Source organism: Cyprinus carpio, chromosome B15 (genome assembly GCF_018340385.1).
Source record: "Cyprinus carpio isolate SPL01 chromosome B15, ASM1834038v1, whole genome shotgun sequence".
In the NCBI taxonomy this organism is placed as follows: domain Eukaryota; kingdom Metazoa; phylum Chordata; class Actinopteri; order Cypriniformes; family Cyprinidae; genus Cyprinus; species Cyprinus carpio.
In genome coordinates, this window is record NC_056611.1 from 9,027,839 (window position 1) to 9,055,460 (window position 27,622).

At 34.9% G+C, this 27,622-nt stretch overlaps 1 protein-coding gene across 12 annotated transcripts in view; it reads left to right on the top strand.

Moving 5' to 3' along the window:
* Positions 1-27,622, top strand: part of LOC109064829 (teneurin-4) — a 208,012-nt gene that overhangs the window by 25,648 nt on the left and 154,742 nt on the right. For all 12 annotated transcript variants that reach the window (XM_042739124.1, XM_042739127.1, XM_042739122.1 and 9 more), the window contains exon 2: positions 24,871-25,157. In XM_042739124.1, the coding sequence (XP_042595058.1) occupies positions 24,935-25,157 (223 nt within the window). In that variant the 5' untranslated portion in view covers positions 24,871-24,934. The remainder of the gene's footprint in view (positions 1-24,870; positions 25,158-27,622) is intronic.

Here is a 27,622-nt window from a genome sequence, read left to right on the forward strand (position 1 = left end):
AGTGCAAATGGTACACTCTTGAGTATAAGCAGTAGTAATGCTTTCCTCAGTAAGATTATTTACTGTTTTTAATGTATCTGAAAGAGCCAACGTGTTAAAAAATGCTCTGTATGGTGTGAAAGGTGAAAATGTACAGTAATATTACCAATAGTAAACACTCACACTGCCTTTTTGAAACCACGTTGTTGCTCTTAAAGGATAATGAAAGGTATTTTCGCTTTCACTTCACGACTGTTCTCTCTGATACACTATATCCTTTACCTGACCTTTTCTTTTAGCCGTGTACTGACAAGGGCCTTTAATATGAGGCATGCAGTCTGCTGTCTGCTTTGTGGTTAGGAATGAACATTTTTTTACTAGGAATCTAGTAATGACTGTACCTCGGATTATAGTTATGATTCCATAAAATACATTTGCTCGGGGTCATTTCAACAGCTCTGGTCCATGTCTTGCAAAAGGATTTTAAAATGGGATTGTGTAGTTGATATTTATGTCAAACACAAACAAAAGAAATACAGTGTGTCAATAAATGTCATGCAACACAGGGAAAACAAATGGTTTTATACAAAAATAAATTGTACAAAATACAAATAATTAGTAGGCATTTTAAAGACGTCAAATGACTGTTTCTTCATTGAAATACAGGTGTTTTGACCTGTTCCACCTCAGAGGTCTTGAACTTCTTGACTGTACAACATTTAAAATCATCTAAACTGAAATGACATTCAGGTCATTATAGCAGAAAAGAGTAAATAATTCTACTTACCAAAAATGTGATATTTAACTGTCCCATATTTTGCACAATCCTGTTACCACAAGTATTGGCCTCTTTTTACGGCATTAGGAAGACAAACATAATTTAATTTAATTTCTCAGTTTTTGGAAATATATATATAATTTTTTTTTTTTTTTTTAATTTCTAAGTTTATTAGTAACTACAAAGCAACATTTGATCCCAAACTTGCTAGCTGTAATGAGTGAAAGCTAAACTTTCAAAATTTGTATTTATTTTGATATTTATAAAATGTTTACAAAGAACTTTGGATATAGGATTGAAAAAAAAAAATGCAGACCTTTTGTAAAATGAGGATAGAAATAAAATGACTCATTATAATAATTAGTTTGATCTTCAGAGGTTGATGGTCAACATTAAATGTATGCTTAGTTTTAAAAATGGACAGTATTGGATAATAATATCAAACACACACAAACAAAAACAATGTGTCATTTTAAATGCGTCTTTCATCATAGAGAAAACAAATTAATTATTTTAATGAAATTATGCAAAATACAAACTAAAGGCCAGTAGGAGATGATTATAGGCAGTTAATTTTCTTAATACACTTGCTATTGGCATGTGCAGGAAGAGTTAATTTTGGACTTCATATTTTTAGTATGAACACAGTAAGCTGAAAGAGACACATGCATTTTAAATGGCGAAGCAGTTTGAAGTGCTTGCCTATACACATTTGATATATTTTGAAGTCATCTGACATTCACATCAGCATTTGCATGCTGTGACTCATTTTAAATGGCAACAACAACAAAAAATCTTATTACAAACATATGACTTCAATACTATTGTGGTCCAAGACGAGTGCTGACGTTTCTTGCAAAATAAGCATCATATTGTTGTGAGTCTGCCGACATAAGCTGCCTAAGACAGCTTTTTAAAGCATCAAAGATGCCCTCTCAAACAAGGGCTGTTCCAAAAGGGAGGCAGCAAAAGTATAGTTCCTTATTAGATAACTAATTCTGACCAGATTTTAAAGCAGAATTGTGAGCTCAGTGAAAGAAAAAGAAGAAGAAGAAAAAAAAACAAATATCCAAAATGGTTGAGAGAAATGCTCATTACAAAACATTTCTAGAAGTACTGATAAAAATTGTTCAGTCTTATTAGAGATATTGTGTTTAATTATTTGCCTTTTAGAGCATGTTAGCTTAGCAACATGCTAATAGCAGACTCTTTTGGAATAAATTAGCAGTTAGCATTAGCCATTCTCTTTCAGTTCCTAAAAAGAGTAAAAAAGTGAGTGGACTTGCTGCGTATGCAAATGTTTTTCAAATTTGTTTCAAATCAGTCACTTATACATTTCCATTTTGGTTAGCATGCTACCTATGGTACTGTAGGTGGTAAATAGCAAGGTTAGGTTTTATAATACATAAATGTGGAGTTTGCGAATTAGAATGTGTCTTCGAAGGCCACACCAGTGATTTTAACAAATGCTTTGATGTTCACATACAATAATGATATACTGTACAGTGACTTTTACATTAGCTACAGACACAGATACATGGCTATGCGTAAAACATTGTAGAAGAGTGCTTTTTCTAGTGCTTTCTGTGGGAGTAGCATTTCATTTGTCTTTGAAGCTGACATGCTTGTGTTGATATCCTCCATGGAGATGTGAACAAATACATCTGTTCTCATTCCTTTAATTACTGTGAATTCACAATCCTATACACGGACACTTTCATTGCTTTATGTGCCAGTTTTTACTGACAATGCACGCATGTAGGCGGAATATTGATCTTTGTTGAAGCTTGATGTTGTGACGAATATGTGGTCTGTTGGGATCTTGTTATGTGTTAAGGTCAGTGCTTGTATTTGTCAGGTTGTCGTCAATCTGTAGGCGCAGGCAAAGTGTGAAAAGTAGTAATGATGTTGATCATCTTGATTGACAGTACTGGAACTTGACTTGTAGTTCTCTTGTCGAGTATGCTACTTCTTTATTAATCAAACAAATTGGATTTATTTCCAGCTTTTTGGCAAAATTTGGACGTTAGTTGTCTGATGTGTGATTGTAGTGGCTCCATTTATCTAGACAACAAAATGGCTCCATTTTAGAACATGCGTGTTAATATTCAATATTTTACTGTTCATACAATTTCAGGGGACGCTTATATACATTGTTATAGCAATATATAAAGTTCACTGAAGTCTTCTGATCTCTCTTTCAATGAGACAATTTTTTTTTTCACCTGTAGTTTTGTCTTCCAGGTGAAAAACAATAGTTTGATTGCATAGACAAGTTGTATTCTGTTACCACTGGAAGCAATTTTGAGTTTTAATTAGTGTCAGTGATGTTTTCTTTGGTCATTTTGTACTAAAACTCAATTATCCAACCAGTAAAATCACTTTTTGCTGCACTTTCAGGAAGAGGCGTGTTTGTATTAAATATTTTGCTGCTCTCAAAATTCCAGGGGCTCTTGTATATATCATTACAGCAATATCACTTAGTGCTACCTAAAGTTCACTGAGCTTTACAATAAACAGTATAAACATTTAACTGCAGCATGCATACTGTGCCTCGCTCTCTGGGGAGCTCCTTAAAGAAAAGACTTACTGTACTTCTCAGAAGAAAAACCAAGGTAACCATGGCAAATACTAAAGTGTTAAGATGAAAGAGACCAGCTTCACTTGCACCCTAGGCGATTATTACTGCAGCGGTGCTCCACTCAGCACGAATACAGAAACGCAGTTATCTGACATTTTGCAATAGTGGGATAATTGCCAAAAATGAACAATAATCTCCATTGACTGTTTTGAGGATATCTGACCAGAAAGGCACAGACACAAGATAATCAGGGAGAAATGGATGGGTTTACTCTCCAGAAGTGAATACTGATGCTCGTTTTTGCTTTACGTAACGAAAAACTAATTTGCATTTGCTGGCTCAACGCCTTTCGAATTTATGGTTTGAATTCATTTGCTTTTTTCCTTGCGTCTTTTGTTCGCTGAAGAAACTAGGAAACATAAATGTACAATTATTTCCCACTGGCTACTGGGATTATGAAGGACATTTTTCTCAATTTGTTGCCAATATTCTGCAGTCATTTAACCTTGTAAAATAAGACTTCACTTCATTGAACTGCATATTCTTTTGCTGTGGCATATGGGTTTTCTAGAATGTGAGCTGTATGGTTTACGCAGTACAGTCTTTAGTAGATCTGACGTGTGGATGAATGCACAAGTGTCGCTCTTAATAGAAAACAAGCATTCAAGGTCAGTCTATGAATGCTGGCTAGGGAAATCATATTTTCAAGTGTTATAGAATTGGCATAACAATAAATATGTGTGCATGGATTTACTTCAGAAGCGTTGTCATGCAATTCTTAGTGTTGCACAATAAAGGATATAGGATCAGTAAGATATAATTTTTCTACAAAGAGACATCTTGGCTTCTAACTCCTAACATATGTTAAATCTTTCAACCATTTTCTCCCAAATCTGTTAATTTATGCAAAAATACATCAAAAATTCACTTCATACAATGACGTAAATGTAATCATGAAATCATGCCCACATGTTGTTTTAGACCACAGCATAAATCTGTGTAATCATGATGCTAATATCGTCAATCAATCAATCTAGCAACCGTTCTGAACATAAAATTCCTTCTTTTTTCCGCGCTGTTAACTAGCAGGAGTGCATGTAGCTAGTGTGGGGCGTGTTATCCTGTGTCAGGATGATTAGTAGCTCTCTCTCCCCTTTCCTCGGGGATGTGTACGGCCCCCTCCACCCCCTTCTACTGAAACCGCTAGTGAGCTGGAGCGACTTGTTAACAGAAGCATGGCTGTTAACATTTTGTATTCCTGTGTTGCCCTTAGCTAACACCAGGCCGGTGGTGGGCGACTCACCGCGGCGGGGGGGAGGGTGCTAGATGTGCTCCCCGTGACAATGGCGGCAGCGCTGGCCCTGATTCCACAACTGTGCTGAGAAGCGGAGGGACCTCTGGGGACGGCTCAGGTTACCGCCGTCGCATCCTGCTGCATTAGCAGGGCATGGTGAAATAACAACCTGCCATCTGGAACGCCCGGCCAGCCTCCACACAGACTCCCGATCGTGCACACCTTAATTAAGAGTTGTTTGTACAGGCCTCTGCCTTTTTTAGACATTTCTTACACCTAAGCCCATCCATCCCACTTGGGTTTCTTGTTTACATACTAAGAAATTCACTTTTGCTAATGATGAGTCTCTCAGCAAAGTGCGTTTGGTGACTGTAAAGGAAGAGTTCTGTAAAGAAGCCATTATTTACTTGCCCTCGTGTTTTTCAACCAAACCGTTTTTATGCTCATTTTATTCAGCTCTTTCTGTTTAATGAGATTTTAGAGCTGAATCAATGACAAATATGAAAAGATGAAGACATGTATGTCTCTCAAACTGTTGACTGATTTTTTTTTTTTTATATTCTACCAAAATTTTATCTTTTTAATGAGTCAGTTATACCACTCCACTATTTTGTACCCCTCCCCCCAAAAATAATAAATAAAAATAAATTAATAAATAAATATCACAATTTAAAAATATCTGAGTCATTCAAGCTATTTTATTTTATTTTATTTTATTTTATTTTATTTTATTTTATTTTATTTTTCATAATTATTTTGTAATTGTGACTTGTTTCTTGTAACTTCTGTACTTTATAGTCTCACAAATTTTACTAACTGCCACTATTTCTCACAAGTATTTTTTTTAATTGCAACTCTGTCACAACTGTAATTTAATTTAATGTTATTTTATTTTATATTTGATTTTATTTTATTTTCAAAAAACTTGGAGTATAGTGGTAAAAGTCTTAAGAACTTCTTTCATAGTACATATGCTGTGTATTTGTCCTATTTCAAGCTTGACCAATATGGATGCTATGAACTGCCGTTGTAGGGATCTATTCCTTTGATGCTGCTTTCAGAGATCTTAAAAGCAGTTTGTAAAGGTAGCATGTTGGAGCTGCATATGAACGATAGAAAGATGAAGGTATTCTTTGTGTAGAAGAGATGTTGGTGTAGTATGTTGAGTGAAAGCCCTCTGAGAGAGCAACCGTGCCCTCTGTGCTCAACACGGCCCTCTCATGACCCCACTTTGGACAAAACAATGAACACCCTTGAAAAGCCTTTTTGTCCTTCCATCCTACGTGCTCTTCACTTTGTCCCAAAGTAAGAGGGGCTTACCTTTGTAAGTCTTCTAACTGCACCTCTGGTGAGGTAGAATCTTATGATTTGGCGGTATTGTGGTTCTTTAAGTGTTCCTTGAATTTACATCTCTGTGCGCTTGCTTGCTTTTAGTAGATTTTTATTAAAAACCAACCCTAAAGAAGTTCCCGTTTTAATTTCCCAGGCCTAAATACAAATTGAAACCTACAGGTTTTGCTTCAGCTGGTGTATAATTGGTTGCATCGCAATTACACCGTTTACGAGAACTGAAATCTTAACGGGCCCCTACACTGTGCAAAGCAATTTTTTAAAACAGTAAATGTGTCTAAAGAGCGTGAAGGGGCTAGAGGGTCTTCAAGGGCTATAGTGATCGAGCTAATTAATGCAAAGTACAGCCATGGGATTCAGGCTCATAACTGGCTTCTTCTGCTCGGTAGTAATCAGTCGGCTTTCGGGGGTGTAGAGAAAGGACACCCTTAGGAGTTAGAGCGGGGCTCCCCTACTTAATAACTTGGTGTGCCACGAGTGAGTTATGCTTTATTGTGTATATATGAGCCTCTGCATTTGCACCTTGCATACTCATTTATGGACTGAGTCGGCACAGTTCTGCTGGAATTGATTAATGTGCTTTGGCCAAATTAATTTTACAACTACGTGGATCTCAAATTGCTCAGGGGGGAGGAAAAATGGGTGTTGGAGGTCCCTGTTTTCGTAAAGTGATAGACAGCTTGTGTTTTATTTGCTTCTGTCTTCTGCTATGTAATTATAAGCAGGTGCTTTAGTTACAGTATGCTATGTTTAGTAGTGAATCATCCCAAGAGAGTCTTTCTGTGTTATACCGATTTACACAATCCTCTCAGATGTCATCATGTTAGACTTGATCCCCACCATGCAATGTAAAGATGCAGAACTGAAGTGGGCGAAGTTAATCAGAAAGCTGTGATACTTTGATAGCCGGGGGCATAGAAATGCTCATTTTTTTGTATCTATTTTTGAAGAGTTTTTAAGAGGTGCTTTTTTTTCAGTAAAAGTGTGCAGTAAATAATAAATGTGTAAAATGTTGTCTCTAAGACCAAGTACAAGTCTACCAGTTGCATTGGTAAACTGTAATTTTACCAGGTTTTTTTTTTTTTTTTTTTACCAGTGCCCACTTGCCATTAAAAAAAGTAAATGTAATTGTTTTTCTTGTAATGGTATAGTTTTGACTTCATTTCTTGTGATTACAACTTGTAGTTGTCACTATAGTTCTGTAGTTATTACTTTATATCTCACAAATGCGACTTTTTTGACTTTCTCATAAATGCGACTTAATTTCTCGTAATTCTCGTTGAAAATCTCATTGTGAATGTTTCTTGTAATTATGTGTTTTATAGTTCTTGTTTGCAACTTGATTTCCTGTAATTGTGACTGTTTTTGTCATGATTATGACTTTGTCTTACATGTTAAGACTACTTTTTTTGTAATTGTGACTATATCTTGGAAGCGCGAATTCGGCAATGTTTCTCATACTGCTGTCAAATGATTAATTGCAATTAATCTCATCCAAAATAAAAGTTTTTATATACATAATATATGTGCGTGTACTGTGTATATTTATTATGTTTATATAAATACACACACATGCATGTTTATATATTAAATATATTTATATGATATAATTTATTTGAATATATTTGTAAAAATGTAAATATTTTCAAAATATATGCTGTATGCGTGTGTCTTTATATATACATAATAAATATACACAGTACACACACATATATTATCAATATTTTGGATGCGATTAATCGCGATTAATCGTTTGACAGCACTAGTTTCTTTTAATTACACCCCATTGCTCAAAATTGTAACATTATTTCTTGTAATTTTGACTTTTTAAATATAAAATTGTGAATTAATAATAACCCATAATTGTGACTTATTTTCTTGTAGTTGCAACTTTTTGTGCCACTTTTCCACTTTGTATCATTACCTACAGCAATGATTAATTCTCAGAATTTTTCATAACTGTTACTTTATTTCTCAGAATTACAATTTTATTTTCCGTGATCGCAACTTTGTCTTACAATTATTATTGTACTTCATATACAGTATTTACATATATACAAACAATTTTTCTGAGGTGAAAATAGGCCATAATAGCCACAAGACTGGATTCAAATGTTGTCCTAGCTGTTGGATTGTAAGGAAAATGTGATGCTTGTTAAGATGACCGTTGTCAGTTCTATCAAGCCACCAGTGGTCACATATTTGGCTTTCTTGCAGGCTCTAGGCTATCCAAAGAGCTTTGGGCTCTGTTGCCAGCTTATCACATAAGCGTATGAGTTGGTGGTAGGTTTTCGAGATCTCTGGGCGATGCATTTAGCAGGTTTGATGGAATTTTGAATGTGGTCACTATCGCTAACAGCCGTCGAAGAGTGAGTGGGATTTTCATTACCACTCAAAGACAGCAGTGAATTCCCACCCGCCTCAGTTTGCAGGCGTCTCTCAGGTCACAGAGATCTGATGTGCATTACACTTGATCCCTCTTAATGGTAATACTGCAAAAGACTTTATTGGAAATGTGTTTTGTGGATTGAAGGTTGACAGCAACAGCTTCTCATAGCTAGATTCTGGCACAGATCAGCACTGATTAATTAGCGTCGGACTTCAGCTATACAACGCTGCAGATAAATGAGTGTGTGTTTATCATTAACACCCTCTCCATCTCACTTCACTCATCCCTTTAGGAGTCCTCCAGTCATTTTATTTTCAATCATTTTTCAGCTCCATTAACTTTCAGATGCAAGCACGATAACAATAAAACGGTCAACTCAGCACACCCTGCACCCTTGCGAAACGCCGACCAGATGACCACATCAGCCAGTGTTTTTGTTCTCTTAAGAGTAAAAAAAAGGGGTAGTTCATTTCAAATTTAAATAAAAAAAAATCTTTCATTTACTAACTCTTGTGTTATTTCAAAATGGTATGACTATATTAAACACAAAAGAAGATATTCTTCGCTTTTTTTTTTTCTTTCTTTTTTCTTTTTTTTTGTGTTCCACAGAAGAAAAAGTCATTCTGGCTTGAAAGAACTTGAAGATAAGTAACAGATAACAGTTGTTTTTTTTTTTTGAATGGTTTATTACATTACAATTTAAAAGTTTGGGGACAGTAATTTTTTCTTTTTTGAAAGAAATGAATTATTTTATTTAGCATGTATACATTCAGTTGTACAAAAGTGACAAGAAAGACATTCATGATGTTACAAAAGATTTCCATTTCAATTAAAAGCTTTTTTTTTTTTTTTTTTTTTACTTTGTTCACAAAAAACTTAAAATATTAACCAACATTGCTTAAAAATAGTAATAATAATAATAATAATAATAATAATAATAATAAACTTTTATAGAGCAGTAAATCAGCAGTAAATGATTTCTGAAGGATCATGTGACACTGAAGACTGGAGTAATGCTTTGCATCACATAAATAAATTACATTTAAAAAATATTAAAATACAAAACAGTTATTTTAAGTTGTAATATTTTTATAAATATATAAGCAAAATAAAAACATACCAACCCCAGATTTTTGAATCGCTGTATACATGCTTCACTGCATTTTACTGTTTGTATTTAGCACCATGTTTTTTTTTTTTATTTAGGGTCATCTTTAGGTCACAACCTACCAGCTGAGAAAATGAGATTGTGTTGTGTTAATTCAGAATAATTTTGGACCAAAATGCTCAAGAGAGCTCATGCTCCCAGTAAATCCTTCTGTCCTATTCTCCAATAAGCCCTCTAAGCGAAACCTCTCGCTCACATCCGTCAGGCCGCATATGGAGCCTGTAGCCCCTGCTGGAGACGAACAATAGATGGGGAAAGTGTTAGCGTGGCGTGCTTGCAGGCTGCTGCCAGGCTGTTAAGCGGCGGACTGAAAGCACACCTGTGGAGAGAGGGGGGCTAATCGGATTTCCCTCTCGGTGTTACGGCTGCTCACCGCTTTTCATATGTTTTATATTTATGGAGCATTGCAGCCCCAGCCAGCGCCCCTCTCCAAACCTCTACGCTCTGATTAGATCCTGGATGATGACTGTGGCCCAGAGCTGCAGTGATCAATCCTAATTTGTCGGTGGAATTAGATTAATATATAAAAGATACAGTGCGCTGACCTGGCGGTTGAAAGGACGTCTCACTGTCACGGGTCCATAACGAAGCCCTAAAGAAAGAGACAGACAAGACAATCTCTTGTCTTGTCTTGTTTTTGCCTGAGTGGTTGAACATCCATGCTCTTTATGATGGTAATGATAGTTGTTATTAAATCGAGAATGTGCTCGACTGCCAGTCATCCTGGGCGGCATGTAATACCGTAATCCGTTTGGTTTATATTGTGATGTCATAGCTGGGCCATTGAAAAGTCATTAGCCCGTTGCATTGAACAGGTTCACTGCGGACTCATTCGATTTTCAGACATGTGGAACGTCATACTTTGTCATATCTTGTTATTGTTTGGCTTTTTGAAATCTTATTTTAGTTACAGCAGATGCCCAGCATAAAAGGATGAAAGCAGCATATGTGCTTTCTGTCTTTGGCATCCTTATTATATCCAATAATTCAATTCCAAGACAATTATCTTGCCGAGCATTTTTACAAAGACAGCAAACATCATGCTCCCAGTCAGTGGTTGAAAAATGTCCTTTAAATTTAGTCACTGTCTTGTCATGTCCATTCATTTTTATAGAATTTCCTTTGACTGAGATGGCTTAAAATTTTAGTCTGCAAAAATAACATTGTCACATGATGTGCAAAACTTATTTTTTTTTTTTTTTTGATTGCCAATGGACCCCACTGACTTTCATTTTATAAAGAAAAATAGTCAATTTTTTTTTTCTTTTCTAATCCGCCGAAGTCATTCAGGTTAGCCGTGCACTATTACACTACCAATGTGTTCCACTATTTATTTTTAAATTAATTATTTTATTAAGCAAGGATGCATTGAATTGAATTGTAGTATTTTGTAGCATTATAAATTTCAAATAAACAAGTGAACAATTATTTTCTTTGAACTTTCTATACATTAAAGAATTCAGAAAAAATGTATCATGGTTTTCGCAGAAATTTTAAACAGCACAACGGTTTGCAACATTGATAATAAGAAATGTTTCTTAAGCAGCAAATCAGCATATTAGAATGATTTCTGAAGGATCATGTGACACTAAAGACTGGAGTAACGATGCTGATCAGTGCTGGGCTACGATTAATCACATCTAAAATAAAGGTTTTTGTGTACATAATATGTTTGTGTATACTGTGTATATTTATGTATATATAAATACACACATGCATGTATATATTTAAGAAAAAACATTGTTTATATATTAAATATATTTGTATATAATATAAATTCTATGAATATAAATATATGCATGTAAATATTTTCTAAATATATATGGTATGTGTGTCTCACAGTACACACACACATTATGTACACAAAAACTTTTATTTTGAATGCAATTAAACATGATGAATCATTTTTTTTTTAGATTACCTTTATCCATCAATCATATTATTGATGAATTATTCCCACCAAAAAAATATTACCACCATATGATGAAGAAATCATCTGTGGTTAGACGGAAATGGGGGAAATGACTCAGACGGCACCCTTGAGGAAGATGAGTGTACAGAGGCCTAGGAATACTCTTTCTCCGATTTCATTTCTGATGTTCCATCTGAGCTGCTGCAGTAATAGTTTCATAGAGAAGGTATAAGGCTCTTACTTTATCAAGCTCAGCAAACATTCATGAGTTGGCCGTTGTGTGCTTAAGATTTTGTGTATTTGCATATATCTATCCAAGGACAGTTTTTACATTGCAGTGTAATACTTGGATCCCTTTTTTTTTACAGTATTGTGTTCAACTAAATGCAAGCTTGGTGAGACTTCTTTCAAAAACTTAAAAAAATAAAATAAAATCGTACCAACCATGTGCTTACTAACCACAGCTTATACGCCATGTGCTTTAGTTATTAGTAACACAAAAACATATCAGTTGATCGCATTCAAATTTATATTTACACTCAAACTATGGCTCAAATTAACAAGAAGAAACTAGACAGCACTGTCCCACATAACACATCTTCGTATTGTATTTTAAAAAGAAAGAAAAAAATCTCTGGAGATCCCTGAATGCAGTAAAATGTTTTTTTTTTTTTCTCTCTCTCGTTGTGTTGGGGATAGTTGGCAGAGTAGACATGAAAATACAGGTGTACAGACTCAATTTTCAGCTTGCCTTTTCATTACTTGGGGAAACCTGACGCTGGGTAGTATATCAAACTGTCACTGTGAGTCGTCTGTTTGCCTGTCTGATTTCAGGGCAGATGCAGTTGAGAAAATTTGGGGCAGAGCTCCCGGCCCTTATTTTATCATTGTGATGAAAGAGAGCAGAAAACTTGCTCTGTGCTGTTGTCATTGAATGCCCCAAACACACTTGTATTCTCAAGGAAATACCACCCGCTATTACCCCAAAACTTCTGCAAAACAAGTTCTGCTCATTTAAGAGTAGTCTACTTCAGATAACTTACTCAGATTGCCTGGTGGTGTGTAACTTTCAGTACTTTGCATCTGTTACTTTTTTCCCCAAGAGAAAATAATAATAATAATAATAATAATAATAATAATAATAATAATAATAGTAGTAGTAGTAGTAGTAGTAGTAGTAGTAGTAGTAGTAGTAGTTGTTGTTTTTATTGTTGTTATTATTGTGTTATTAATAACTACTGCTACTAATGTATGAATAATAATAGTAGTAGTAGTACTGTAGTAGTAGTAGTCATAGTAGTAGTGGTGGTAGTAGTAGTAGTAGTAATAATAATTAGTAATCGCAGTAGTATTAGTAATAATCAAGGCGTTAGTAGTTAGTTAGGTTAGGGTTAGGGTGTAGTTTTTTGTTTAGGGTTATTGTGGTATTAGGGTGTAGGGTTAGGGTTGGAGGGTTCATAATTTGAGTGTAGAAGTAGGGTTAGTAGTTGTAGTAGGTTAGGGTAATAGGGGTTAGAGTTAGTGGTAGTTGTTAGTGGTTAGGGTTAGGGTTAGGTAGTTAGGGTTAAGGGTTAGGTAGTCGTAGTTATAGGGTTAGTAGTAGTAGTTAGGGTTAGGGGTTAGGTTAGGGTGTAGGGTTTCGGGTTAGGGTTCGGGTTAGGGTAGTAGTAGTAGTAGTAGTTAGGGTTTAGTGGTAGTAGGTTAGTCGTAGGGTTAGGGTTAGGGTCGTAGTGGTTAGGGGTAGGGTTTAGGGTAAGGGTTAGTAGTAGTAGGGTTAGGTTAGTTAGGGTTAGGGTTAGTCAGGGTTAGGGTTAGGTAGTAGGTTAGGGTTCGGGTTAGGGTTAGGGTAGTTAGGGTTAGGGTTAGGTTAGGGTTTAGGGTTAGGGTAGTAGGGTTAGGGTTAGGGTTTCGGGTTCGGGTTAGGGTAGGTTAGGGTTAGTTAGGGGGTAGGGTTAGTAGGGTTAGGGTTAGGGTTAGGGTTAGGGTTAGGGTTAGGGTAGGTAGGGTTAGTGGTTAGGGTTAGGGTTAGGGTTAGGGTTAGGAGTAGGGTTAGGGTTAGGGTTAGGGTTAGGGTTAGGGGTTAGGGTTCGGGTTAGGGTTAGGGTTAGGGTAAGGGTTAGGGTTAGGGTAGTAGTTAGGTTCCAGGTTAGGGTTAGGAGTTAGGTTAGGGTTAGGGTTAGGGTTAGGGTTTAGGGTAAGGGTTATGTTAGGGTTTAGGGTTAGGGTTAGGGTTAAGGGTTATGTAGTAGGTTAGGGGTTTAGGTTAGTAGTTAGGGTTAGGGTTAGGTTTAGGGGTTAGGGTTAGGGTAGGGTTAGGTTTAGGGTTCGGGGATAGGTGTTTAGTAGGGTTAGGGTTAGGCGTTGTGGGTTTAGAGTTAGGGTCCCCCCAGGCCCCCCCGTTAGGTAGTAAGTTTTTTAGACGCCTGTTGTTTGTTGTTGTAGGGTTAGGGTGTAGTTATTAGACTAAGTACTGGTAGGGCTTGGGGCTACGACCCCTGTTAGTGTTAGGGTTAGAGTAAGGGTGTGTTATTAAAGGGTTAGTTCACCCAAATATGAAAATGTCATTAATTACTCTTGTTGTTATTGTGTTATTAAAGGGTTAGTTCACCCAAATATGAAAATGTCATTAATTACTCACCCTTGTGTCGTTTCAAACTCATAAGATCTTCGTTCATCTTCAGATCACAAATTAAGATTTTTTCCGATGGAATCTGGAGCTGTCTGACCCTGCATAGACCGCAATGCAACTGAAATGTTCCCAAGTCCAGAAACATAGCAAGGATCTGTGAATTAATCCATGTGACATAAGTGGCTCATCTGCAATTATACGAAGCTACGAGAATACTTTTTGTGCGCAAAAGAAAAAAATAATAACTTTATTCAACAATTTGTCTCCTACGCAACACACTGGTACCATTTTGCAGCTATTTTTGCAGCTACGTCACGCCGATACGCTGTTTCCGTTCAGATCAAATCACAACAACATAGGAAACAGTTCCGGCGGTCAGACAGCTCCAGATTCCATCGAAAAAAATCTTAATTTGTCTTCCGAAGATGACCGAAGGTTTTACGGGTTTGAAACAACACAAGGGTGAGTAATTAATAACAGAATTTTCATATATGGGTGAACTAACTAACTAACAATTATTATTATTATTACTATTTTGTTATTTATATTGTTAGTAAATAATGATAAGAATAATATAGTATTAATATTGGTAATATTTTTCTTCCTCTTTTTTCTGTTTTCCTTTTTTTTTTTTTTTTGCAAGGTGGCCAGCACTGACAGCGAGTGCCCCCTCAAAAAAATATTGCATGACACCCCTGGCTATATTGAAGTAGTATTCTGTTCAAACTGTAAACTGTGTGTAAATGTGTGTGGGTGCATGTAGTGCTTGAAAAGATCTCCATAAAGAGCTTTCTGGCTGGCAGGGTTTGAAATTGTCGCCCAGTGGTTGGGGTAAGCCGCGTAGAGATTTGATGTTTTATCCCCACCTTAAATCAGACTGAATCCCGTCGAGTGTCGGGGGGGAGGATGTTTGCTCACATGGTTCAGATTTTAGTGCAATCATGTGTCATTCAGGATGCTGGCTGGGGAATACAGCCTTGGTTATTTATATACATATTGTTATACTGACAGTAAAAGATCCGGCATTCACAACCTATTTTATTTACATAATGTTCAGTAGTCTGTTGCACTCAAAAATACATCACAAGAAGAGACTTGATTTCATCCATTGAAATGAATGTATAGCTAGAGGGGCATGGCCTCTGTGATAGATGCCTTGATGATGTCATCAGGAATGGGAATTTGTTTTAGAGATAAAGCAAGGTTTTACATTTTGATGAGAGATTACTACGATAAGCATGTTCTTGTACTTTGAAATAATGTGCAGTGCTGAATTATTCACAATAAGACCAGTAATTTGTTTTAAGAAAGATGTTGGATAATCCATGCAAATTGAACCAATCACAAACATAAGCATTCATACTAAGTTGACTTTAGATGTATTTAACGCTTAGCCTGGCGAGCAGACCGTCTTTAGCTGACTGCTTGACAGATCTGGGTTTCAGCATCACTGACTACAAAAATTACTCAGCAAAGATAATTCACCGAAAGCTAAATTATGACCCTCTTTCCAGGGATTCATTCCAATCAGCTTTCTTTCAGAAAACAGACAGATATTTGAATTTCACAAAATTAAAATTTCATTTAAAATATTTCATTTTTATTAATTAAATCCAAATTTTTTTTTTTCTTTTTTTTTATTTATTTGCTTTTTTTTTTTTTTTTTTTTTTTTTGCATCGTATGCCAGACTCCCTTGAGATGGTCTTGATGGCCTTAAAAATCTGGAGTATTTGTGAGCTTGAAAATAGTCATCACTGAGAGATGCTTTACTCTGAATTGATAAAACAGCTGTCATATGCTGAAATGAAGTGCCAAAAAAGGCTATTTTGGAGTATAAAAATACACAAGAGAGACACAAATAATCACTCTCTAGTGGACCACTTTTTATTTAACATCTAATATAATATATTTCTATATACTACTATATATATACATATATATATATATGTATATGTATGTATATATGTGTGTTTATATATATATCTAATATATATATTATATATATATAATATATATATATATATATATATTATATATATATATATATATATATATATATATATATATATAAACATTTTGAATTACTTCTTTGAATTACAACATACTATTATGTTATTATTAATTTATTTATGGCACTACTTGTTATAACTTTATGCCCTAGGAAATTCCAAAAACAAAATAACTGGTATTCATATAATAATTAATATTTAAAAATATTCCTTTTTATTAAAGAGGCCATTTTATTTTATGTGAGCTAGAATCCTTCAGTGCATCTCTTTGGTTTTGTCATGGCTGTTTGTGTTATGTGTAACGGCAGGTCTGTTCTCATGTCCTCCTCATCATCTACTTCCTGTCACACAAACACAACCACAACCACTCAGCCCTCCAGCTGCCAGCGATGCACTGAAAAAAACACATGATGCCACTGCAAAAAAAATATAAAAAAAATAATAATGCACGAGACAACACAGCCTTGGCTTGCCATGCAGGAAGACACAAAGGCGTTTGATGGTCCCATCACTGCCAAATCATTTCCACCTCAAGGAAGGAGTGAAGTATTTTTAAACCACGCTAGTGTGAAGCAAAAAATATTCTGCACTTACGCTGTTTTCCTTTAGCGTAAAACACTTCTTTCGTCGTCCTGTATAAGATCTGCCGTGAGTGAACATGAGAAGGATGCGACAGAAAGCGAATGCGAGTGAGCTTGTCTGCTTTAGTGATTTTTCTGAGAATAGTGGAGCTGGGCGCCAGTACAACGGCCACGTTTCCTTCTCATGGCTCCGGCTGTGTTAAGTCAACACGTTTGGAGTTTAGGGATTCTGGGCTTAGTGCTGAGGGATTTTAAGCAGTTGATTATTGCTTAAGCGAGTATTAAGATTGCTCTCAACCCTTCCGGGGTTATAAATCAAGCCAAGCCTGGCCATAGGGGCGTAATGAGCGGTAATCGCTCGCTAATGATCCGGAGTGGCACAGAACACCCACCTGTCCCTGCAACCACTGCAACAATGCCATTCATTTTCTCTGCTTCAGTTGTGGTACATGTTCAGACAGGCATCACTTGTGTATGACTGCTCATACCTTCAACTTCTTTTCTTATGCTGCAGACATGAAGGATATTCACCTGGCAGACAATAAAACAGGCTAAAATCCCATAGGTTTACTCTGAAGAAAGAGCCGAGGCTTATCTAGAGACCGCAATATGACTCAGGAAGGGCTCTTTTGTATGGATTACTTGAAACACCACTTACATGTAAAAAAAAAAAAAAAAAAAAAAAAAAAATATATATAATATATATATTACTATATATATATATATAATATATATATATATATATATATATTATATATATATGCTATATTATATATATAAAAACATACTGATTCACCTGTTGGCAAACAGTCTACTGTATTTTTGCCGTGTCCTTGTTACACATTACATGTACTTACCATGGTTATAAACAGAAAAGTAGCCTATGCATAATGCACATGCATATAGTAAGTACAAGTTGTTATTATTAATATATATATTGTTAATATAATAAATATAACATATATATATATATATATATAATAATATCATATAATCGATATAGAAATATATATATATATATATATATATATATAACTCAGTACTTAAATGTATAATTATACTGTAACAATGGCACCTTAAAATGTAGTGTAGCTAAACTGTTTATCTACTTTGTTTAAAATGATAGTTAAAATACATAAAATAATGCCCATAATTCTTTTCGTAATTGCATACAATTGCATAAAAATAATGTTCTTTAAATGTAGAAAAAGTCGGCATCAAATTTAATTCATTTATTATTTATTTTTACATTTAACTCCATTTTCAAACATGAATTAAATAAACATCTTTAAAGACAGCCATGTGTTGGTCAATTTGAAAAGTCTTTGAAAAGATTTGTTGCTACTTCCATTTCATCGTGACTTTAAAATAAAATAAAGAAATCAATTGTCAATTGTATTAAAGTTGTACTCCAGGTTCAACATACTCTGGCCACCTACCAATCACCCAGAACACCTTAGCAACCGCATTAACATGCTGACAGCACAAGAACACCTTTGAAATTGCAAAGGAACACTGGCAACCACCCAACACTTTATTCACGGTGGGTTTTATACAGAACCCTTTGCGTTTCCTTCAGAAAATGTAAAAATGTAGTTTTGTTTTTCCAGACCCAAGGTTGATTTCATCCACTCACACTCTCATAGCCCTTATTTATTTTGCCCCTAATTTACTTCTTGGCTCATTGGCTCTTCAAGGATCCAGTCAAGATGATATATTTCCTACGGTTATAGACACGATCCGTGATGTTCTTTGATGTTCAAGCATCTCTCAGGTTGTGTTAACACACACACACACACTATACGTAACCCCACACATTGCCAATTATCTCCGATTCCACTGACATTCCCTTCCACTGGTGTTTTTATGACTTTGTCACCTCATGAAAATGATTTAGAGTCTTTCACTGTTGTGTTATTAATGGACATGCAGCGTTTTTGATGATTGCTCTGATACAGCGACATTCAGACATTTTCGTAGCTCATGGTCAAGGTCAGGGAGGTGCGTTTGCACAGAAGGGAATAAATGCATTTAAACTACCAAACCCATTTCAGAAAGCTGGTTATTTACCGAAGCAAACTTAGTGTCCCATCGTCCTGAAACCTTCGCGTCCCAGCGATTCGCAAATGGAACTTCGCTTTACCTTGAAGCTTTTACGCACTCCGCTCTTAATGCTAGCAGGGTTCCCTTTTTGATCCCAGAAGGAGATGGTCTCTTACACACACGCATGAACACATCAATAACAGCCCCCGCGCCAATAAACTTCTCACTCTTGCCCATTGAAAGCAAACCTTTCTGTTGACCCAGCAGGCTTTTAAGCACAGGATAGGCATATGAATGAAGTTCCACGAAAGGAGTGAGGGGTGCTCGCCTGCAGCTTTGAGCACACTTTAAACCCTGCAGGGACACAATTGTGAACCTACTCGCTGGCTCCAACACCGCTATTGTTCGCCTGTAAGTGATGTTGAGTAGGAGGACCTCAAAAACTGAACGCGGGTTGTAAACAAGCTTGTTAACTTGCACTAGCATGGAGGATATCTGTGCAATGTCAGTTTAGGGCTTGATTTATTCTCTTTATAGTTTGTGAAATGCCAAAACATGAATTTCCAAGGTAAGTTTTAAGATGAACATCTCCAAACATTGCATCTGTCCGCCATTGCTTGTCAAACAGATAGTCCCACCCCAAACCCATAACATTGGATGAGCCAATTTTGCTTTGTTGGACTTGTTTTGTAACATGTAAGTAATTTAATGTTCTTTAGGAAGCTTTTGATCTTTAGTGGTGTTTTTTTTTTTTTTTTTTTTTTTTTTTTTTTTAGAAGCTGAATTAATTCTGAATTCTAGCTCATGACCATTTGTCATGTGGTTATTGACCCCCTGAATAACACTGGTTGATTTCATATAAGCCTCTTAAATTTCAGCAGAACATGCTGCATCTATTTTCATTTCATTTTCCCCAGGTGGAATTTCCTGATCGATCTGACCCCTGCAGCGTTAGCATGTGCCATTGGGTCAGATGTGAGCAGACCTGCTGGCTCTCTCCGTCTGATCTGATCTGAATTTTTGACTTTTTTTTTTATTTCATTTGCTATAAGCACTAGTCATCAAAATTAAAAATATATATATATTTAAAAAAAAATGGGTTAAATGCAGAGCACGAATTCTGAGATAGGGGTCACCATACTTGGATGTAAAGCATGTCACGTCACTTTCACTTTCATTATTATTATTATTATTAATTATTATTATTATTATTATTATTATTATTATTATTATTATTATATTTAAGAGACTGTCGTGCCCATGTGTCATAAATCAGTTGCAAAATGATCCTGTTTGCCAGCTGTACCAAACAAGTCCGGAAATTTAATTTTTTTGTCTGTGTTGTGGTTCAGCAAACCATATCGATTGGCGTAATGCTCTGAAAGGTTTCTATATTAAATGCAAGCCATTTAATCACCAAAAAAACAATTGAGCTGCGCGAGTATTAAGAATGTTGACAAATCAAGGCACTAACAGTTCAACAGATAGATGAACACGCTGACTCAATAGCTTCACTTTCACACTGTCACACACACTAATTGTAGCAAGAATAGACCGAAACCATTTGCATATAGATGGCACCCTTTTATCTCAGCCATAGTAGGAGGGCTCCATAAGCCACCAGTCTGGGACATGGAGCTCGAATAATACCCCAGCAGGCCTGTGACCTCGAACAGCCCCGCCTGCTACCTGTAGGGACTCTATACTCAGAGTCTTGGGCTCTTTCATGTTAAACTGCTATACTGGTTAGTGCATATTTGAATTTTTAGAGCGAAGTAAATGATACGCCATAGTATTCATCATTTTTTTTACTAATAAGCCATAAACCATTATAGGATAATACCATATTCTTTGAAAGCTATGAAAATTTCCATAAAATTGTCACTTCTACCACATCATAAATTATTTATAGTCTTTCTATGATGGAAATGACTTTTGTATAAAATCGTTAACTACTTTATTTTGTTAAGGCTGATTACATGACTAGCATTTTATGTACCCTCCATGCAAACTATTAAATATTCTATATGATTAAACATTTTTGCATCACTTCAAATCTACCGTTTGGAAATTACACACTAAAACTATTCTTTCTTCCAAGTCCAAGTCAGTGTGTCCCATTCTAAGTCAATGTCAATCCCAATGGATGAAATCTAGTTTCTCACTGCATTTTTTTTTTATTATTATTATTAATTTGCTTTAAACTATTACAGCAGAAAAAGGAATTTTGAAATGCAATTTCATGTTCACTTTAATGACATTTAACCAAGACTCTACTTCCTCCATAGCAGATGTTCAAACATGCATTGTTTTTCTGATCCATATGTTGAGGTGTCAAAATGTCACCTAATTCCCTTATCAGAAACAACCCATACCATATTGTTGTTTTTTCACATTATCTTTTTATACTTTTTTGGCTCCAAACCAGGAAACGGGGTGTGCAAGAATATTTGTGGAATACAGACTGATCGATAGCATTGAATGTATAAGGAAACTGATACCTGAGCAGCAGATTGTTTTGTGGATATGCTATTTGCTACTTTCCCTAGAGTGCTTTGCTGCAGCTGTGTTTAAAATGAAGGGAAATCAAAGGAAACAAAGCAAAACCTGAACAACAGAGAGCATTTTCGATAAAAACAATTCAATAACATTTCATTAAACTCTTGAATACTTCAGAATAGCGAATTGTTTGTTCAATTGCTGCTTACAAAATAAAGCTGCCAAGATCAATATATAAGACTGGCAGTTTTAACAATGTACATAAAAAAAAAAAAAAAAAAAAAAAAAGATCAATGAATGAGTTCAGAGAACTGGGCCACAGGCTAATAAGGTGGAATATTGATTGATTATTATGTAGCCCCGCCTATTGCTCCACATAACTGCGTACTAAACATCAATTATGTTTTGATTTGCTGTTGTTTTGCCGCACTTTCAGTGTGCATCTGATCAGAACACATACATTTACTGTACACTACTGTCAGTAAGATTAATACTTTAATTCAAAAAGGACACATTAAATTGATCAAAAGTGACAGTAAAAACATTGTTAAAATTATAAAATATATATTATATTTTTTTTATATTTTGGGTTTTATTCATACATTTTTAAATATATTTAATTGTTTTTATGAAAAATAAAAATGAATTGTTTAATTGTGATTTTAAATGAATCTGAATCATCTCATATATATATAATATATATATATATATATATATATATATATAATAGATATATATATATATATATATATATATATATATCAAAAAAAATAAATCACTTTTAACATTATGAGCAGCAGTTGAGCAAATCCAAGGACTGAAATTTGGCTTTTTGTCAACTTTTTAGTCATATCTTTTTTTTTTTTTTTTGCCCACCACTGGGCTCTAGGGATTAGATAGGAGTCAACGACTTTTATTCTTTTTTTTCTTTCAGATTATTCATACAGCTTAACACACTATCATAGAAAAACACACAGAGAGCAAAAATAGTTTTCTCTTGAAGTTCTTCACAGAGAGACGTCAGTCAAACGCATCTTCCCTTTCACAGATATATATTTGCACTAGACATCAGCTGTCAAAGCATAAGTGACGGCTGTTGCTTCGCTGAAAAGACAGAAAGTGTTCCCATGGCCCCAAAGGTACACCCTTGTACACGCGAGACCTCAGATATTCAGGAGCACAGCATATTGCACATAATCTCCACACTACGTAGCGATTTCATTGAACCGAGGCTTTTGGAAATTAAGACAATGCAACTTTAACAAAAGCCCCTCGAGTGCTGCCATAAAGGCTCTTTTGTCTCTATATGAATTAGCATAAGCTAGAAGACTCTTTCTAAATGCTAAAAAATTAGGAACCTAAAAGCAATTGGTTTGGAGATTCCGGCCCGGCAGTGGAAGTGCTCTTGCGGGTCTTTAGGAGAAAAGCAGTTTTTGTCTACAGCGGAGGTCCTGGAGCAGAGGTCTCCAAGTCATTAATCACAGCCATCTTTTCAGCTGCCAGTCCATACAAAAGGTGACCCCGACTCCACAATGGGCTTGGCAATAAAGAGGCTGTTTAAGGGGGGTTAGATATATTTTACTGTGGATTATTGCGGAAGTGCCACACATTTATATTACAGTGGTTTTAAAGAGCTTATCTGCTGGGAAATGCTGAGAGTGAGTCCGCCATATTGTCCCACTCGTACTGTTGGGGTTTATTTATTAATTTTTTTTGCTTTAAGAGGATCTAGAACCAAATTCCATTATGATTAAGCCTTCTATTTTTGATGCGTTGGTTGACTTGTGATTTTGTTTTTTTCACCAGCTTAGACAGGGACTGAGACTGGGGTCAGTCTCACAAAGCAATATCAAGGCTCATATTTAACCTCAAAATTAAAAAAAAAAAAAATATATATATATATATACATAAGAAGATTTAGCCTGCATGCCCATTTTTTTAATATATATATATAAATTTGTTTGTTTATTTAGAATTTTTTTTAATTTTTAAATTAAATTTCCCCCATAATACGTACTTTACTGTACTGAGAATTTATTATTATTATTTTTTTTTCATTACACTAATGAAAATCATCCTGTCTAGACATAAAAGATGTTTTAAAATGAAAGTACAATCTATGTAAATCTATGTATTTAATCAGTTCATTGTTATGGCATTGTCTATACTTGTATTAATTAACTGAAATAATACTATTTTTATTAACAATTAACAATAATAACAAATGCCAACTGCTGTAATGTGAAAAATAATTGTAATTCTATGGTACATATAGCTCAGCATATTTTAAAATAATATAATTATTTTTTATTTATATTAAAACCAGTACATTAAAATACATTGGTGAGTACTTGCATTTTTATTTTTTTATTTTTTTTTTATAAAATTGAAGTATTGGATTCAATTAATCATTATAACATGATCTGTACTAATGCAATAAATTTAATACAACAAATAAAACAAATTACCATGATAAGTTCTTACAGTTCTATTTTACATGTGTATTTTACAATTTAAGCAATATATCATTGTTTTTCTTCATATTTCAAAATTAGTTTTTTTTTTCTTTTTCTTGCCAATAGTCATAACAATAATGTCACAATACAGAAAATAGGCTGCATTTTCTTTGTTCAAAGTATACTGTGTATGTCCTTTTCATTTTGAGGTAAAATGTGACAATTTCTGAAAGATTCTTTGTTGTTTATTCTGTTTTAACACAAGATTGCACACTCCATCAGCAGATGCAGTGGATGAATGAAATGCTGGTCTAAAATGTCTGAAGACTGCACGGCCTGCGGTTTAATCTATTACAGATAGTAAACCTTGTATTGTCAGAAACAAGTCCAGGAAATGAAATGAATCAAGCAGGGGAACCTCACTATCTTAAGTGAGCCTGAGAGGAAACAATGACCCGACCTCTAATCAACTTCATAAATCCACGTCGACGTGTTTAAGACCTCCTCCGCTGCTCCAGTTCTGTGCCATATCCTGTCTGTGGAAAATCAGGGGACCTATAAATTGATGTCAGGTCGCGTGATCCTGCAGTGGCACAGTGCGCTTACACCAATATACTTCTCTCCACACGGCCATTTTGTTTTTACACTGTGCTACAAAGTGTCATTTAGTTACAGAGATGCATGCATTATTGCGTACAAGCTTGCATTGTGACGGTCTAATGTTTTTCACAATGCTGTTTGCTTTGTAATGAGGGTTTTAAGATGAGGCTGGAATATTAACGAGGCAGATGATGATGCAGATTCATTTTCCTTGTGTGTTAAAGGAATAACGCAACAAAAAATGACAGTTTACTCACCTTCATATCATTTCATTCTGACATGAATTTCTTTGTTTCATAGAATGCAAAAGGTCATAGTCCTTTAGGGTCTTGTCACAGGAATAAATTGTAGTGATATTTCACATTACTTCTGTTTTTACTGTAGTAATTTTGATCAAATAAATGCAGCCTTGGTGAGCACAAGAGACTTGTTTCTAAAACATAAACAAAACAAATTACCAATGCCAAATTTGTAACATTTGTTCCATTTAAATTTAAATCTTAGGTTTAGCTGTAAAAACAAACAAACAAACAAAAAAAACAAAACAAAGCAATAATCATCCCTTAAACCCCCCCCCCCCCCAATCTGTGTTTTCTTGCAGAATCATACGGACTGAACTGACTTCATTCCCTCCCTTTGATGTTGAGAAAAGAGACAAGGTTGCCATGGAAGTGAAAGAACGCAGACCCTACCGCTCCCTGACCTCCAGGCGGGACACGGAGCGCCGGTACACCAGCTCTTCAGCTGACAGCGAGGACGGCAAGCTCAACCCCAAGTCCTACAGCTCCAGCGAAACCCTTAAAGCTTTTGACCAGGACTCCAGATTGGCCTACGGCAGCCGGGTCAAAGACGTGGTGCACCATGAAGCTGATGAGTTCAGCAGGCAAGGTGAGCAGGACAAGATTTCACATGTCGGATCTTGTTTCAAAAATAAGTGGATTTTAAAACAGTAATGTGTCATTTCTGTGCAACTAGTGTTGCCAAATGCAATTCAAATAGGAGAATTTTCGTATTTTAGTTGGTGTTTTTTTCAAACTTGGCTAGAATTGCGCTCAAGTCTGTGTGGGTTATGGTTTTGCATGGACTCCAGGATGGCTTGCATTTGCCGTGAAAGCAATCTGGACTAATTTGCAGAAGTGAACCGTTATTGATGACATTATAATTTGCCTATTAAAGTATAATGCATTTCTGATTGCTGCATGTCTCCACAGAATTTACCTTCGGCCAGCAGCCTGCATTTTTCATATCCGTTATATAGCAGACAGACACAAAATCCATTCTGTGCATGAAAAGACTCACCCTCATGTCATTACAAACTAAATACTATTGTGTTTTTCTGAGGAACACTAATGCAAAATTATGTTCATGCTGCTCTTTTACATACAACAATTATTGGCAACCAGGAGCTGTCAAACTCCCAAAAAAGTACCATGTTGTTGTTGTTGTTATTATTATTATTATTATTATTATTATTATTATTATTATTAGTGGTGGTGGTGTTAAAAGTACAATAACTCAATATTCATTTTAATAATATATTTAAAACAATAATATTTATTATTTTATGTGGTATAATATAAAGCATTTACATTTATTATTATTATTATTATTATTATTATTATTATTATTATTATTATTATTAAATAAATAATAATAATTAATTTGATTATTTATTTGTATTTTTCCAGATTTTACTGTACAATAGTATTATAACTATATATTACGATATTTAGTATTATATAGTATATGTAAAATTTTTGATTTGTTCAATTTGTATTATTATTATTATTATTAATAATAATAATAATAATAATACTAATAAAAATAATAAAAAAATTTAATTGGCTTATTAGTCATTTAATTGGCTTATTAAATAGTATTAATTCATTTGTTTATTTTTGTAAATTTTCATATTTTACAATAACATAGTGTTACTATAGTATACATAATTATTTGATATATTTAATATTTCTTCATTGATTTGTATTTTTTCCCAAATTAAAATCTAAATATTTTGATACATAATAATAATAATAATAATAATAATAATTATTATTATTATTATTATTATTATTATTATTATTATTATTATTATTATATGTGTAGTCATATTTAATGGGTTACAAAAAAACAACAGTGGAAATGTAGACTGAAACAACAGAACTTTTTTTTTTTTTACTCTGTTAAACAAAACAAATAAACTAAACTGTATTGAGCTCATCCTTGTTCTAAAAATGACTATAAATTGATATTAAAACTGATATATTTCAAAATTGCCTCCAGACCCCCCTAGGGGACTCGGATCACATTTTTCCAGCCCTGAGGGGTTTGCATCCCTAGAGTAAAAAGTGAAGCGAACAACACTCTTTTGTTTGGATTTAAGATTTGTGTCTTGACAAACATATATTTGGCATTAGAGCTTAAATTTGGTTCATGAGTGCCTAATATTGCACATTATTTGACTGCTGTTAAAAAAAAATTAACTGTAAAAAGTGAGATTATAAAATAAACCAAGAAAATATGAAAACATTTTTCAGCATGATGATTCTCCTAAATGAAGTGTATTAAAACTTTTGATGGCAAGAATGCAGTTAAATTGTAATCATCCCTGATACATGACCTGTGTTCTTACTGCTTATTAGTTTCTTTTGAAGTGTGGAACGCTGCACCCTTGATCATTTTACTTGCCTACTTCATATTAAAGCACATATCTATTACATGTACTTGTTAACATGAGACAAACTATCATACGCTTTGGGTAGCTCATCTCGCAGACACGAGATCCGCAGCACATCTTTCATATACACTCTAGAGACTGATTGCATTCGAGCAATTCAGAGAGACTGCCTCTGACGATTTGATCCGTCGCTAATATATTCCAGCCGTTCTGAAAAAGCAGTATCTAAAACCGGAGAGATAAAAGGAAAGCCGAATGCGGTGTTGTAGCTTTGCCATTAGCGTGCTGGGACTTTAATGAGAGGGGGGTGCCTTGAATGCTGATCTGCTGATGTCTTTTATGACCTTCTAATGTGTCCAGTTGATGGTGACCTGAAAAAATATCCACTTCCCCTCCATGAATACTAAATGCGTTGTTGCTCTCAGCCACGCTAACTATTATTGCGCTCGCTCTCAGGCATAAATCTATAATTTGCCGTTAGCTTCATCTAAACGGCTTCCTCTTTCTCGTACCTTTGGCCTTCACCAGACACGAGCGCACTCTGAATGTGATGTTTACTGAGGTTTTGCACACTGAAGTGGGTTTGAGTGCACCATTTTGAATATAAAGTTCTCGTTAGGCTTTCCAAGTTGATTAAATGTTGGCTAGTTTCATATATTGCATATTCTTTGTCAAT